The sequence below is a fragment of the Larus michahellis genome, chromosome 2 (assembly GCF_964199755.1).
Source record: "Larus michahellis chromosome 2, bLarMic1.1, whole genome shotgun sequence".
NCBI classification, from domain to species: Eukaryota; Metazoa; Chordata; class Aves; order Charadriiformes; family Laridae; genus Larus; species Larus michahellis.
Genome location: NC_133897.1, coordinates 131,333,862 through 131,348,645, shown reverse-complemented (window position 1 = coordinate 131,348,645; position 14,784 = coordinate 131,333,862). Strand labels below are relative to the sequence as shown.

General features: G+C 39.0%; 2 protein-coding genes across 15 annotated transcripts in view; one reads left to right on the top strand and one right to left on the bottom strand.

Annotated features, from left to right (window-relative positions):
- Positions 1-10,214, top strand: part of PDE7A (phosphodiesterase 7A) — a 78,103-nt gene extending 67,889 nt beyond the window's left edge. For all 6 annotated transcript variants that reach the window (XM_074577150.1, XM_074577147.1, XM_074577149.1 and 3 more), the window contains 7 exons: positions 1,453-1,553; positions 3,398-3,529; positions 3,849-3,940; positions 4,550-4,694; positions 5,545-5,641; positions 6,669-6,749; positions 7,978-10,214. In XM_074577150.1, coding sequence (XP_074433251.1) covers positions 1,453-1,553; positions 3,398-3,529; positions 3,849-3,940; positions 4,550-4,694; positions 5,545-5,641; positions 6,669-6,749; positions 7,978-8,189 — 860 coding nt within the window. In that variant the 3' untranslated portion in view covers positions 8,190-10,214. The remainder of the gene's footprint in view (positions 1-1,452; positions 1,554-3,397; positions 3,530-3,848; positions 3,941-4,549; positions 4,695-5,544; positions 5,642-6,668; positions 6,750-7,977) is intronic.
- MTFR1 (mitochondrial fission regulator 1) overlaps positions 9,391-14,784 on the bottom strand; it is a 28,185-nt gene continuing 22,791 nt past the window's right edge. For 5 of the 9 annotated variants that reach the window (XM_074577153.1, XM_074577155.1, XM_074577158.1 and 2 more), the window contains exon 8: positions 12,136-13,851. In XM_074577153.1, coding sequence (XP_074433254.1) covers positions 13,792-13,851 — 60 coding nt within the window. In that variant the 3' untranslated portion in view covers positions 12,136-13,791. Of the gene's footprint in view, positions 10,990-12,135; positions 13,852-14,784 lie in introns of those variants that run through there. The other 4 variants (XM_074577160.1, XM_074577162.1, XM_074577161.1 and 1 more) reach the window with 2 other exon arrangements.

The following is a 14,784-nucleotide window of genomic DNA, read 5'->3' as shown; positions in this document are numbered from 1 at the left end:
ATACACATACACAGTCTTTCTGTGACTTCCAAAGGTTACTTGGAGATCTGTCTCCTCCTAATGTGTGTTTTCGAGTTCTTATTCCAAACCCAAACTGGGGGAGAGACAATCCAAAGTACTGCATTCTTGGAAACATACAGTGGTTGTGCCATTCTGGTTCTGGTAAACCGTGATCAAACTACTGTCCTAGGTCTGCTTTATTAAAATAAATAAGTTAAGAAAATTGTAGACATCAGGTAGCTGGCCCAGCCTATAAAGCCACAAAAAATTGCAGATTAAGCCAAGAGCATCCTCATTCATACACTGGATGTGAGGAATATGTGAAAGAGAGTTCTACTGCAGGTTAGTAGAGCCCAAAGATGCTTATTTTCATTATTTTCCATATGAGGTGTCAGCTATGCATTGAGTACTACTGAGATTACACAGTGGTTACAGTATTTTGACTTTCTATGAGCCACAGCTCTTCACAAATACCATAGCAGTAATGCTGTAACATTACAGTCACAATTACATGGAGGGTACCAGCTTGTAAACTGAGTAGGGAAGGAGCTTGTGGGCATGTTTGTTTGAATGGGACTGTAGTCATCCAGGAAAATGTTCTTTTGAGGTTTGTGTGAAAGAGCTAATGTGTCATAGCAGGCAAACCTGTAGAATATACTTCCATTGCTGTGCTTCAGATCTTCTCCCTCTCCATCCTTTTTAACATTATAGTTCTTTTACTCTACATACTCAAGCTAAGATAGATGTCCTTTAGGGTATTCTACCTATAATGTTTAAAGACAGCCAGGAAGATGAAGGAAAGCAAGGAAGACGTTAAATAGGGAATATGAAATCCAGGAGTGGTTAGTCAGACCATCATCTGATTCTCTTGAATCACCATGAGATTCTCTTCTAAATTGCATATAGGCTTAAATTTGCCTGAGTACAAGTATGAGAAGATGCCTGAACTATGTAAAGGTGGCTTCCCATGACCACTCTCCTGAATGGGAAAGAAAAGCACTTAATTTGACAGGAAAGCAGTGCCTAATTCCTCTGATCCCCTCTGTTTTCAAGGCATGATATGAAGTCATCCTGATGCTTTGGTGAATAGTATCATCTTCATTTTGTATTCAAGGTTGCCCCAGCATCCAAACAGGCTAGATTATCCAAGGGAGCCTCTCCTAGGAAGTTCTCAAAGTCAAAGTATCTCAGATTATATATAGATTTCAGGTTGTTTAATTTTTGCTCTGAGAGATGATTTTGCTGTTGATTTCCTTTAGAAAATACTGTTTCTTCACATAAAAATCTTTTATACCTGGGTCTCGTTTCAACTGAGGATTTATTGACTTTGACGCTTTTATGTGTATGTAACTTGTGCTATTGCATATTTCTGTGCCTAACAAGGACATGTAAAATGGTACTTGAAAAAATTGCTATTTTATTTAAATTTGGATATTTGTTATTTTCCTGCAGTTATGGTCCAAGAAGATTATCACAGTCAAAATCCTTATCATAATGCAGTTCATGCTGCTGATGTGACTCAGGCCATGCACTGTTACTTAAAAGAGCCCAAGGTAAGGGAGCATTCTCACATTTACATCCCATGTACATATAGAAAATACATGCATTTGTGTGCATATAAATGGATTGTGTGCACATATGTGTACGTGCACACACTTTTAATTAAAAAAAAGCAAACCCCAAAACCCAACAAAAACTGCTTTTTGAACACAAAGAGGCAAGGGAGGAATCTCCACGTTGCTGAGGCTGTGGGTTCACACTTAGCACTATGCTTTTCTTTTTTCACTCTTCTCAGCTGGCACTGTCTTTTGTGTGACTTCATGTTGAACCGGAGTAGGGAATTGATTAAGATTGCAGCTGTTTAACATAGCGCTGTGCCCCAGGACTTTTACATAGAATCACAGCCTGAGTCAGAGCTGGCAATAATAAACCTGTGTGTTCATGGTTTGAGGTGGGTTATTTTGTTTGGTGGTGGTTGTTGTTTTCTCTCCAGAAACTGCTGCTACCCCTGCTTTGCTCATCTTTGATGTTAATGAATAGTATGCTGCTAGAGGCACCTTACAGCAAGACATCAGGAGTTCTTTTTGGCCTTTCTTTGTAAAAAAGGGCAATGTGACAGACCTTAAGGAGCTCAGCTTAGTTGAGTGTTTCTTATTACTTGGACTGCTGGCAGCCTGCTGTAAGTGATGACTTGGACAATTTCAGGGCTAAAACCTGGCCTTCTGTATTAAAATGAAAACTGTAATATCCTCTAGCCAGGGGAGAAGTTGTCTACATTGAGGCAGATTATCACCAATGTGGTATTCCCTTGAATAGCATAGCTCTTTATTCTGCTTCTGAGGTAAAAACAACTAAGTTCTGGCTCCGTGGATGTTTCAGAGGCTCTTTGCTGACTCCTCCTACTCAGTTTCTCGGATCAATTATTGGTGCAGTGAGCCAAATCAGAGCTGATACATGATGAGCAGGGTTTTTTTATGGCGTGCACTTTGGAAGCTCCGAGCATTTATTTTTTTTTTATTTAATACACGTGATGGAAGTTTTGTAATACTTTGGATACAAGTATAGACTTTGTATTTTTAGTAACGTATACAGCTTCTGGTTCTGTTGTGCCGAAGTACATTATAAACATGTGAGGCATGATAGATGGCAAATGCAATGGGGAATAGAAACTTCTGTCCTCGCAGGGTGTTTGCTGCTTCTGTTTTAGTGCAAACTCGAGTTTATTACCGAGTTTAACTCACAAACCTCACAACGAGAAGTAGTAACAGCCATAAGCAGTGGAAATAAGTCTGTGCAGTTTCATGCTGAGTTAATCAACATGCCCGTACTTCTTGAAAATATTTATTTTTGGTAGATTTTCCTCCTTCAGTTCTTTTCCTGGTAGACTTTGAAATATAATTTTGCTTAAGAGTAGAAATCCGTTCTGAACAGTTCTGAAGTCTTCCATAGCATTAGTTTCTTCCTTTTAAGATGAAAAGTTTTTGTTTTTTAAAATATACTCTATATTTAAAGCAGAATCGACACATACAGACAGACTTGGGTAAATGAGATGGAGAGCTAATTTTAAGAATTTGCTGCTTTTGCAGGGTCTAGTTAGAAATAGTACTTCATTACCAGCCAGAAAGTACCATTTTTGTGTGCCAGCATTTTTTATGACTGAATCTTCCCATTCAGAGGGAATAAGGCTTAAACAATTGTTGAAATTTTGTAGCTTTCAGGAGGGAAATACTGTGAAAAGCCAGTGGAATATTAGTTTTACATTATTAAAATTTTTCTCTGAGTTTCTGTTGGCTTTTAATTTCTAAAAGAGAAAGACAAAAATGTGACACCCGGGCACTTTTCCTAAGGGCACACTTGCATTGCTAACAGAATTATGTTTGTTGTTGTTATCTTACAGCTTTCCAAATCTTTAACTCCATGGGATGTTCTGCTCAGTTTAATAGCAGCTGCCACACATGATTTGGATCACCCAGGCGTTAACCAACCTTTCCTAATCAAAACAAACCATTACTTAGCAACTTTATATAAGGTAAGGACAAAATGGGTTGTTCTGCTAAAACCAGGTTCGGGCAATGCCTGAGGACTACAGAGAATGAATATAAATTATGATGTGTTTAGCTAGTGGTAGGTTTGAATCTAGACATTGTTTCCATGCCACTGGCATAAAAAAAGTGGTAGCTAATAAAATAGTTAGGATTTGTGAGTTCTAACCTACTTGGAGGAAATAAAACAAAGAAAAGCACTATCCCCAAAACATGACACATTGTCTGGTACCACTCTTAGTATATAGCTCTTCAGTTTAAGAAGAAGTCATTGATGGATACCTATAATACCCTTTTCATTTGCAGAATACCTCAGTATTAGAGAACCATCACTGGAGATCAGCAGTGGGGTTGCTGAGAGAGTCTGGCTTATTTGCACATATGTCATTAGAAAACAGGTATGTTTATACAAAATAGTGTGGATTAGTTTAAGAGGTAATCAAGCTGTCACTTAGGTAAGACAATTGCGAAACAAGCTAAATTATTGCATTGTGATTCTGAATATAAAACTTAGATTATGATCTATTTTAAGAATTCCCGGATACCATGCTGTTGGATTAGAGCAGTTCATGGTGCAATGTGATATTCGGAAAATAACATTTACTGCGAGCACACTGAAGAAGTGTGTTCATATAGTCAAGCACCTGTTTAGATTAAACTTGGCAGCCTTTTCTCATTCTGCCACCACAACTGTAGTTTAAAATAGACCCTCTTCACCTACTTTAAGGAGAAATAAGCTTTAATTAGTTTGTGCATTTTTAAGGAAAAAAAAAAAAAGGCAGAGGGGGTGAGCTAAAAACTGGTTTAGGCTTCCTGAAAGCTGCCAGTGAAACCGCCTGATGTTTCTATGGATGTTGCTGGAATTTTTCAGAGAGGGGAAGCAAAAAAAAATTTAGTTCAATGAAAATGCTGATTATAAAGCTTGTGACTTGTATTTGTATAATAATGAATATGATAAAATGACACATTGTTCTTAATTGTTATGCTTTTGGTATCACTGATTTCAGGCAGCTGATGGAAAGCCAGATAGGTGACCTCATTCTTGCCACAGACATCAGTCAGCAAAATGAGTATCTGTCCATGTTTCGATCCCATTTGGATAGAGGAGACCTATGTTTAGAGAATTCGAACCATCGTCACTTCATTTTACAGGTAATCTTTTTTGGTAATACTTTTGAAAACTTTGTTCTAGTGTCAAAAATAATTTACTTAAAATGCTAAATACTACTTCTTCCAGGCTATCTCCTACTTTCAAAATGAAGTAAAATAGCTTTTAGTCATTTTGTTTCATTACAAAAAAGGTTGTCCCCTCCACTTCAGTCTCCCCCCCGCCCTCCCAGCACTTCTCCCAAGTGATGCTGTGTGTTGGTAAGTCTGATAACTCAGGGCTGCTAAAGCAAGGAGAGTTGTGTTTCCGAGACAAGGTTTAGTTCTTCTGATGACTCCAGTGCAGTCTCAGAACTGTGAAATGCTTTGCCAGAACCTGCTTCAGGAAAGGAAAGCACTGTTGTTGTGAATCAATTTGCATCTGTGCTGGAGAGAGGTTTAGCAAGCTTTAAAAACAAAAGCCTGGAGAGTCGTTAGGTGTATAGGAGTTTTTATTCTTGGGTTCATAGAAAGAAAAAGTGGACATACAGATAAGTTCAGTCGTACGCAAACCACTATTAAAAATTTAACTTCAGAGCCAGAAATGCAAAATACTGTCTGCCTACTTTGATGTTTCTTTTTCTGAATTTATGGTTGTCTCCTGTACTAGTGAAAATACAGTGCCCCTGAGATACTTTGGCTTGACTGAATTTCCATATTACTCAGAGATGATCATGAGATCAGATAGTTCCATGAGCTTTTTTTTAAATATGTTTATAGAACATAAGCTTAGAGAAGCACAAATGGTAGGTAGGTTTGTTATTCACGAAACTTAATCTGCTGTCAGGAAATAAATCGTTACAGATGCTTCTTTTGGGGGGAGAGGTGACGTAACGCTGTATGTTAACTTACTTAGATGGCTTTGAAGTGTGCTGATATTTGTAATCCATGTCGGACGTGGGAGCTGAGTAAGCAGTGGAGTGAAAAAGTAACAGAGGAGTTCTTCCATCAAGGCAAGTAAGAGTAGAAGTATCTGTTGGTACATAATGTATTTATACTGTGGAGAAGAGAAACCATGAGTCATAGCTGCTTGCAAATAAAGGGATATATATTTAGGAATAGTGGAGATTGACGGTACAGCATGGGATTTTGTTACTTGCATGGAGTTGCACCTCTTGCCAAAAGGTTGGCGTTACTAAAACCCAACAACGAATCTGCTTAGAGTCTGAATCTAGAATGGCTGGTTCCATAGGTCCTTCAGCCTGAAAGGTGCTTCAGATGAGTGATAATGCTCACTTTACATTTACCTACTCATTTCAGTAAATAATGAAATATATTCATCATGTATCTTCAATATTTTAACTTTGGTAAGCAGATAAGAGCTAGAGAGAAGACTTTTAGTTACTATGCAGTTAAGGCTACTTACTTATGCAAGCAGTTAATAAAGGTTTTAATTGACAAATGGAGTGAATTTTCTCCATTATTATTTAATAATGAAATAAGGTGTGCTTCTCTTTTCTTAAGGCTAATTTAGCGGACTTGAGACATGCTAATTTGTGCCTGGGTACAGTAAACAGGGAACAGACTGCTTTATTTGGTGCTAGTCACGTGAAGCTTATTGCTAGGTAAAGGGGATGGGGAAGCACAACAACAAATTGCCTTCAGCGAGACATTTCTGATGGCTAAACTATTCTCTTCCGTATTGCTGAGGGGGAATCTTCATTTCTCATTTCTGTGGCAGTCTGGGAGGCTTTGCAAGGAAGTGTGTTGATCCTTCAGAAAACCTGTGATTTGGTGTTTTTTTGGTTTCTTTTTTTTCTTTAATTATGGTTTGGTGAAAAATACGAAGTATGGTTAGTCTCACTGACAGACCTACTTGGGTTATTTGGGAGTTGTTGGAGGGAAGTAAATGCATCCAGCCAGCTGCAAGATACCATCCTTGTTAAGCAGCTGGCACAGCTCATGGCTGTTAGTGTTTGGGGGCTCCATTTGCGTCTGGACTTGATGGCTTAAGTTGTATTATACTTTTTGTTTCTTTAGGAGATATTGAAAAAAAATATCACTTGGGTGTGAGTCCACTTTGTGACCGACAGACGGAAACTATTGCCAACATCCAGATTGGTAACTGCAGTTCAATTCATTTTAGTATCAGGATGTGGTTTGAGAAAAAGTACCTTTTAGATACGTTTCCTAGAGTTTGTCCCTGCTCTGTGTCTGTGTGCGGCAGCGCTTGGTTACAAAGAGCGTTGTTGGTTTGTTTTTTTCTTTTTTTTCAATTTAAACATTATAACATTTGACCCTTGAATTGAGCGTCTATGAGTGTATATGCCTTTTGCAGCCAGGTTGCCACAACAGAGTTCCAGCGTTCTGGAATGTTAGTGTTCCTTTTAAATGCAGCCTTAAGAAGGGTGCTGGGTAGAGATTTGATGGAGAACAGTGAATATCCATTATATTAATATTTGGTTTTGCTAGCTTGTGTTGGATTTAAAATAGTAAAATGACATTCTTTTTGTTATTTTTAATAAAGTTGCTTACGTAGATTGAATGGGACTCAGTTAAAAATATAGTAAAGAAAAGAATAAATTTAACCGCAAACACATATGAAATAATGCTTTAAATTAGAGACAAAACCCGATCTGTTCAATCAGCTGCACTGTTTTAATTTAGAATGTTAGAAAATCGTACGTTTCTATATTGATGGGTTCAGTTTTGGTTGTCTTACTGTTGAATTTTCGGTTCATGGAAATAGATGCTATAAATAAGCACACATACATCTACACACAAACGTATATAAATGTTTGTGTGTTGATATTTTGTGGCCTTTTTGTTTAAGAATTTCTGTAATTTGTATTTTTAAGTATTTTTAGTCAGCTTAATATTAGGAAAAGATTCTCTTCTTCCCACCACCCTCCCGTGTAATATAGTTCAGACTGTCTATGGGATAACTTGTTATTAAAATCTTTCTTTTTAGAAATTTAGGTTTTCTGAATTAATTTATGTGACTTAGTTGCTGATGTTTAGATCCGTCCCCCCTCCATGTTCTCCAGTATTTCCCTTTATTTGGTCATTGCTGTGAAAGGAAGGAGGTTAATTTGTAATCCCGTATGATGCTGTTCTCTTGACTGACTAGTAAAATCTCTTATGATTTGAGAGATTATTTTGTAAAAATGCCCCAAATATTGAAATGAATTTTTAAATGCACGTTGGAGAAGAATAGTCAGACACACTGATTATTTTTTGCTGCTAAATTTTATTTAAAATATTTAGTTTGTGTATTTTTTTCCTGGTTTGTTTTCCTTTTTTTTTTTTTTTTTTTCACTTGGATATGTTTATTTGCTTGTTTTCAAAGGTTTTATGACCTACTTAGTGGAACCACTGTTTGGGGAGTGGGCCCGGTTTTCCAACACCAGGCTGTCGCAGACGATGCTTGGCCACCTGGGCCTGAACAAGGCTAGCTGGAAAGGAGTGCAGAGGCAACAGTCCAGCAGCGGTGACGATGTTGACCCCGCTTTTGAGGAAATGGACTCAGACATATTACCTCAGGAACCTCGATTGTCCTGACCTCAATCTTCATGACAAAACTGCCTCTCTCTTGGTATCCGCATGGTTGGAATAAAGGAGATACTTGCCGACCCAAGGTTTTTGGTAAAACGGTAAAAACGATGCCAGCATTATTTATTTCCAAGTTTTCCTTTGACACAGACCATTTGAACCAGAATTTTTTTTTTTTAAACTGCAAGATCTGAACATAGAGCAATATGCACACGCCTCAGTTGGTTTTCGTTCGGAACCTTGAATATGCAAAGCACAGCAGTGACTGAGCCTTGGGGGAACAGTACGAGAACTTCGTTGTGCCACACGGCTTTGGGGTTGTTTGTTTTTTGGGGTTTTTTTTTTTTGGTGAAATTTGGAATACGGTCTTCAAATCTAAGACTTGACGTGGATTGTTCCACTTCCTTGGAATTTAGCAAGACTCGCATACATGTGTTCAAAGCATACCTTCCACTCAGTCCCTGTTTTAATACGGAAATGTGAAGTGCCCATCCTCTGCTGCCTCTGGCAAGACTTGATGTTTACAAATGTACTCTGAAACTCTTGGTTCTAGACTTAACCTTTGCGCATGGCTGTGAAGGAACCACTAACTTGGGGTTTTTTTGCCTTTTTTTTTTTTTTTTTTAAAGAAAAAGATCAAATCTGAGACTGCAGCTCTTTGTTTCTCTGGATGCCAGAAAAGCCTCCCATTTGCCATAATTTTGTTTGTGCGCTGGGAACTGAGCATTCATCATAGAGCACAGCCAAGCTTTACTCCAGTGCTATATGGGAATGCAATTTTTTTTAACGGCAGAAAACACTTCTGAATTCGGGGAAGGGATGGGGCGGGGGGGGTTGGGGGGTGGGCGGGGAAAGCGTCCGAACTGCATTACGATTCTGCAGTGGAAACATCGCATGTTGTTTTCGCTATTGTACACTTGAACTGCACATGCAAGGAAAAGAAAAAAAAACAAAAACAAAAACAAAAAAGGTGGAATGTCTAAAACACCATAATCAGCTCAGGGTATTTGCCAATCTGAAATAAAGTGGGATGGGAAGCGTGTCCTTCAGAACAAGGGTACAAATGCCCCTTTTCGCTGCAGCGTGTGTGTATGTGTGGGTGCGTGAGTATGTTTGGGACGGGGGAGGGCGGGGAGGGTACTGGGAAGGGTTTGAAAGGCAACATTATTATTTTTTCTTTTTTTTTTTTTATTATTTTATTTATTCTTTTAGAATGTGACAATTTCATGAACAGCCACACTGGGGAGGAAACTGTAACAAATTGCTACAGATGCCTTAAACTATGCACAAAGCTAAGTGACCAAATTTGTTTTTGATTTGAAAAATAATAATAATAAAAAAAAGTGCATTGTTTACGTATTCCTCCCTCTACTGAAACATTACCCACCAATGGGTTTTTGATGGGAAAAGGAGAAAATGTTTTTTAGGGCAAAATTAAAGGACTAATTTTAAACTTAAAACATTCCATTTTTGTAATTTGTTTTACATTGTTTTAAGTACAGTAAGCACAACTGTAATCTAGTTTGAGAAACTGGTGCTTTCTTTTAGTTCATTTGTATTTCCCTGTTGTTATTGTACAAGACTGTTTATTAATTCTGTTTACAGTTTGTTGCAACAGCCATTTTTGGGAGAGAGCTTCAGCGTAAAGCCATTTGTAAAGGCTTTGCCATATTCATTTTAATATGTGCCTGTTGCTGTTAACTTTTAATTAATAAAAAAAAAATCTTTTCACATTACGCTCCTGTACGTTGAAGTTACGACCGAGTCCAGCGTTATGGAAAGACAGCTAAGGTTGCAGTCAGCTTCCACTGTAAAATTAAGCCAACTTTTGGATTGGAAAAATACTAGTCCTCATACACCAAAATTTATTGCCTTTCGGAGCTTCGCCTTTTACAGTTTGAAAAGCAAATCCCGACTTACCTGATTGTTTCCCCTTCTAAAATTAAGTTGTTTATTATTCTTTCATGTTCCCTGAAGTAGTCCCATTAATCTCAAAGTGGCCATGTTTAAAGAAATAAATTTATAATGAAACCATGTTTTTGAACCTGCGTGAACTTCCTTTGCTGTCAGTGCAAGTTCTTGCTGTTGTCTGACTTCATCAGAGAAGGACCAAAGGGGATAATGAGCTTCGGTTGTAACAGAAAAGCCTTGTTTTAACAGGAAAATAACCTTGGAAAGGGTGGTAGTTGCGGGTGGCATTTGGAGCTGTGAGGCCACAGAGGTGACGGCTGCGTGTGAGTAACGTACTGCCGAGAGGCTGCGGCTCAGCTCCCCTACGGCCCGTGCAGATTCACAGGGTTAACTGTGGAAAAGTAGTGATTCCTCTTTGATATTTTTGAGTAAAGCATATTCCAAGCCTGCAGCTATTCTCAAAACAATCACTAAAATCGGTATATGATGATGACTGCTGTGACTCACTTTTTTTTTTTTTTAATTTTAAAATGTGACTTGGTTAAAGATGGGGCCTTAACAGCAATTCAAATTTTGCTCCTTGTTACAGGCTCTTCGTAAGCGTATTTTAATATGTCATTTTAATGAAAATTAAAATGAATCTACAAAGATGTTTATAGCAGTATTTCAATAGAATATTTGTAAACGACGCGTGCCTCTTTAAGATTGTGCAATCTTGCTGTCATCTGCTCTGACAGGAACCAGTACAGCTTGTCGAGGTGCTCGAGTGAAACAGGAGTAGTTTTGTTCTAAGCCACCGTTGCTGGGAAGGGGTTTCTGCCTTTTCCTGCCAGACTGGATTTAGAAAGGCTGGCTCTAATCCCATCTAGTAGCGTACGGGGAAGCTTCCGACATTTGCCTGAATTTAAGAAAAACAAAAAAATTGATGTCTTTTCTCGAACATGCTGTCTAGAAATGCCTTCTGCAACTCTATATGTAACTTGAACATTTCTACAGCTTAAATATTTCATATGAGAGCTGAGAGTGAACACCTGCCAGGGGCGTAATTAATGTGCTACAGCCACTAATGGCCACTCGGCCCCTGTGAGTACAGAAATGGGTGACAGGATGGAGGCAGGTCCCACTGTAAATTGTTTTAACCTACGGATCTGCTCCAGGTAGGCTGCGCTGTTCAGTGACACACATAGATACAAACGGGCCTTGGGTTATGCCTGAGGTCTCTGCCCAGTGAGCATCAATGTCCTCTGAGCACTTCTGCATGAGATGTTTTTCCGTGGGCAGTGGCATCGGGCACGTCAAAGACTTCAAGTAGAAAGATAAAAATGAAGGTTCAGAAAAGTATGAAATAATTTACTTGATGGCAGCTTTGTGATTTTATTTTCTCCTGCAGATGATGTCTCTTTAACCATAATTTTACATCCTTAATAGGGCTTGCCATGTTTTTGTGTTTGTGGGGTGCTGGATACTTGCACCTCACATCAGCAGTTCGGACTGGCAGTGTCTGGTGCGGGTGTTTCTCATGTTTCAGCCTAGTTTAATAGGTCAAGTGATGTCCTAAATTTTACTTGTTAATGATTTAATTGGACCGAGTAACTTCATTTAAAATAATGTAAATCAAAACACTTTTAACAAGGGGTTTTCATCTCCGAAAGAAGAAAACTTCAGCAGAGGTTTTCCGGGCCAGCTGTTCTGAAGCTGTGGCCCTTCGGGAGGGGGGTGGTTGTGCCACAGCAAGGGACTGTCAGGGGAACCCAGCGTACCAGGGGATGGGGAGACTGTTACACATGTACCTTCCTGCTAAGTCTTCTCCCTGATTCCTGATCCTTTTGGTTTTTATCTGAATGTAGCTGAATTATCAGCACTGTGCTCTTCTAGGGCTACTCCTACAGTTATTCCTGTTGCACAGCAAGGTAAGTGGTCCTGTCCTGAAGGAGATGCAAGTAAGTTGTTACTACATTGATTTATAGTCACTATAATGGAATGTAAACTGTACTTTATTCTGTCTGCTATCATTTGTAGAGTACCACAAATCACATACGCAATGTTTATTTTAACGGCTTTTAATTTTATATAGTGCCAATACAGCATTAAATACAAAACCTGAAACCAAAATTAGCTTTCAGAAAGGTGTTTTGAAGGCATTTAAAAGAACATCAAAGATTTAGCGGCCTATCAGTAAGACTGGTGGAAGTTGCATTGTGTACATATTAACAGCACTTCAAGTTTCACACCAGAAAACATCGTCCTCGATTGTAAAAATCTACACTCCAGTTACAAGCAGCAAAGTGTCGGTCATCTTCAGTAACTCAGTCAGAGCCATTCAGCTGTCTGTCTGAATTGAAGAAGTGCTGCTGTTTTCTTTTCCTAGAAAACAGAAGCTCCAAGAGGCACTTGTACTTGTTCCAGCAGCCAGATCAACTTTGAACATGAAGTGTTTGAACCCAGACTCAGCTTTTTCTGTGCCCATCTACAGCCGGAGCAAAGCTCGGCTTCGCTGAAGTGTGCAGCCAAGTTGTAGCTCTCTGGTTCCTAAACAGCTTTTTTCAACCTGAATTTTATTTTTAGCTTGAGCTCTTTTCTGTATCCATGGCTGGGGCGGTGAGCTCAGGTGGTCGCTTAATGAACTAGCTCTGGATGGGCCCGACAGCAAAACGCTGCTAGGGGAAGTCCCCAGAAGGGCTCCCCCTGGACAACAGGTTCTGTGCAATAGCTTACGCTGTCCTGCCGTCCCTTCCCTGCCACAGGGACCAGGAGGGGCTTGTGCAGTCCCCAGCTGCTGGACACCCACCCAGGGACCAGCGACAGCTGGGGATAAAAAGGTGTCCGTGAGCATCTCTTAGCACAGCTGAGATGAGCAATATACTTTTGGCAACTTGCACCCCAAGGTATTGTGTAGCCTTTTTTTTTTTTTCCTTGTCTACACCACTTCTACGCTAGTTAACACATGCTCTGACATTAATTATTTTACTCTGCTGCTGCCTACTGGTTATTTCAAATTCATTGGACTGCCTGTTCACAGGGGCTCCCACAGCAGGATTTGCTCGCTTGTCCCGCACTCGCCCTTGGCCACAGGATGATACAAGTAGGTTTTCTCTTACCCTTGCACACTCATTTGAAGCAAACAAAAATCCCTGCACAAAAATGTGCTACTACTTAAAATGTCCCATACCAGGTGACCTCTGCAGGAGATTTAAGTTTTCACTTTCTTTCAGCAGGAAGCGGAATGCATTCAGGTTTTCTTTGGGCTAAAAATTTGCTAAAATTAAGTTTAAAAGAAAGACTTTGACATGAAAAATTCAGTATGAAACTAAACAATGTAGTGCAAGTTACAGTTAGAGCTCAAATAACTGATATTAACTTAAGGGTGTATCACTATCGTTATTAACATGTACACGCATTTTTAAGGTGGTCAGTTATGCACAACGAATGTTGTATATATAACTTAGTGTTAGTAAACTAAAACCACCACGTAAGTCTGAGTAAAAAGCCAGGTTTGAATACAAAATTAAGACCTGAGTATAATGGTAAAATTTATTCCCCTTGATAAATCACATACAGCCATGTTTAGTGCTTCAATTCTACATTTCACATTAGGTTTTTTCCTGTGTTGTAAGAGACCACTCAGTACTAGTGCTATTTGCAACATAGATGATGTCAGACAAAACAGTTTAACAGTCTTTCCCGTAGTGATCTTTATACATTAAGATTTTTCAATTAAAGTCTTCATTTTTCCTGTAGACTTCAGCATGTGCGGTCCAAACTGAGGAGGAAACCAGAAACATGTTCAGATTGCTTTCAACAGAAACCGCTAGCTGAATTATTATCCGTCCCAGTTGTGGGTAAAACCAGAGCCTGGGCAGAGATAACTTCCTTTCTCAACCGGCTGCTTTGCATGTGGATTTCACTCGCTCCATAGCCACACGTTAAAGGGAAACTTGTGTCAGGAATCACCTGAAATGGCTCAGGTAAGGCAGGTAACCATCTGCTGGAGCAGCTCAGACTAGAGATAGTTCCGCTCTACCACAGCAGAATAAGATGACAGATGCAGTCACCTTTACACGTTGACGACCAATTGCTCTAGCAGCAGTTTAACAGTATTTCTGTTCTTACTCTATCCTGCATTTTTGTGCAAATTCTTTTAAAAACTATCATACGAGGATATCATCCGAGGACTGATCTAGCAAAGAAGTTACATATTGATAAGTAATTGATGACAGATGTTTATTAGCTCATTATGGATCAACATTCTATCATTTAACAAAACCTTCCCTTTTCTTAGCTTTTGAGAACTTGATGATCCTAAATCTCAAAAGATGGACTGTAAATTTCAAAACTGGAAAGTCATGAAAAACCCATATAGAAATAAAACATTGCCAATTCATGTTCTTTTCCATAAACCCCCAGAAATGCTGGGAAAAAACAGTGATTCTTGGGGAATGCCTAGCCATTTAGTTATGAAGAACAGTCTAAACATTACAGGAATATACCTTAAAGGCAAGTCAGTCAACGCTAGTAAGCTGAAATACTCAGAAATCCTGAGATTTGTGGCTTGGGAATCTTATTTTCCTCAAAACTTAATTCAGAGTGTGGCCAGCTTTTGGAGGTTTTTTGTGCATTTTTCCAAACGCACCAAGGGAAAGAGAACATTTTACTCTTCCTCTGTGGGGCTATAGCACAGGCTTCAAGGATTGCT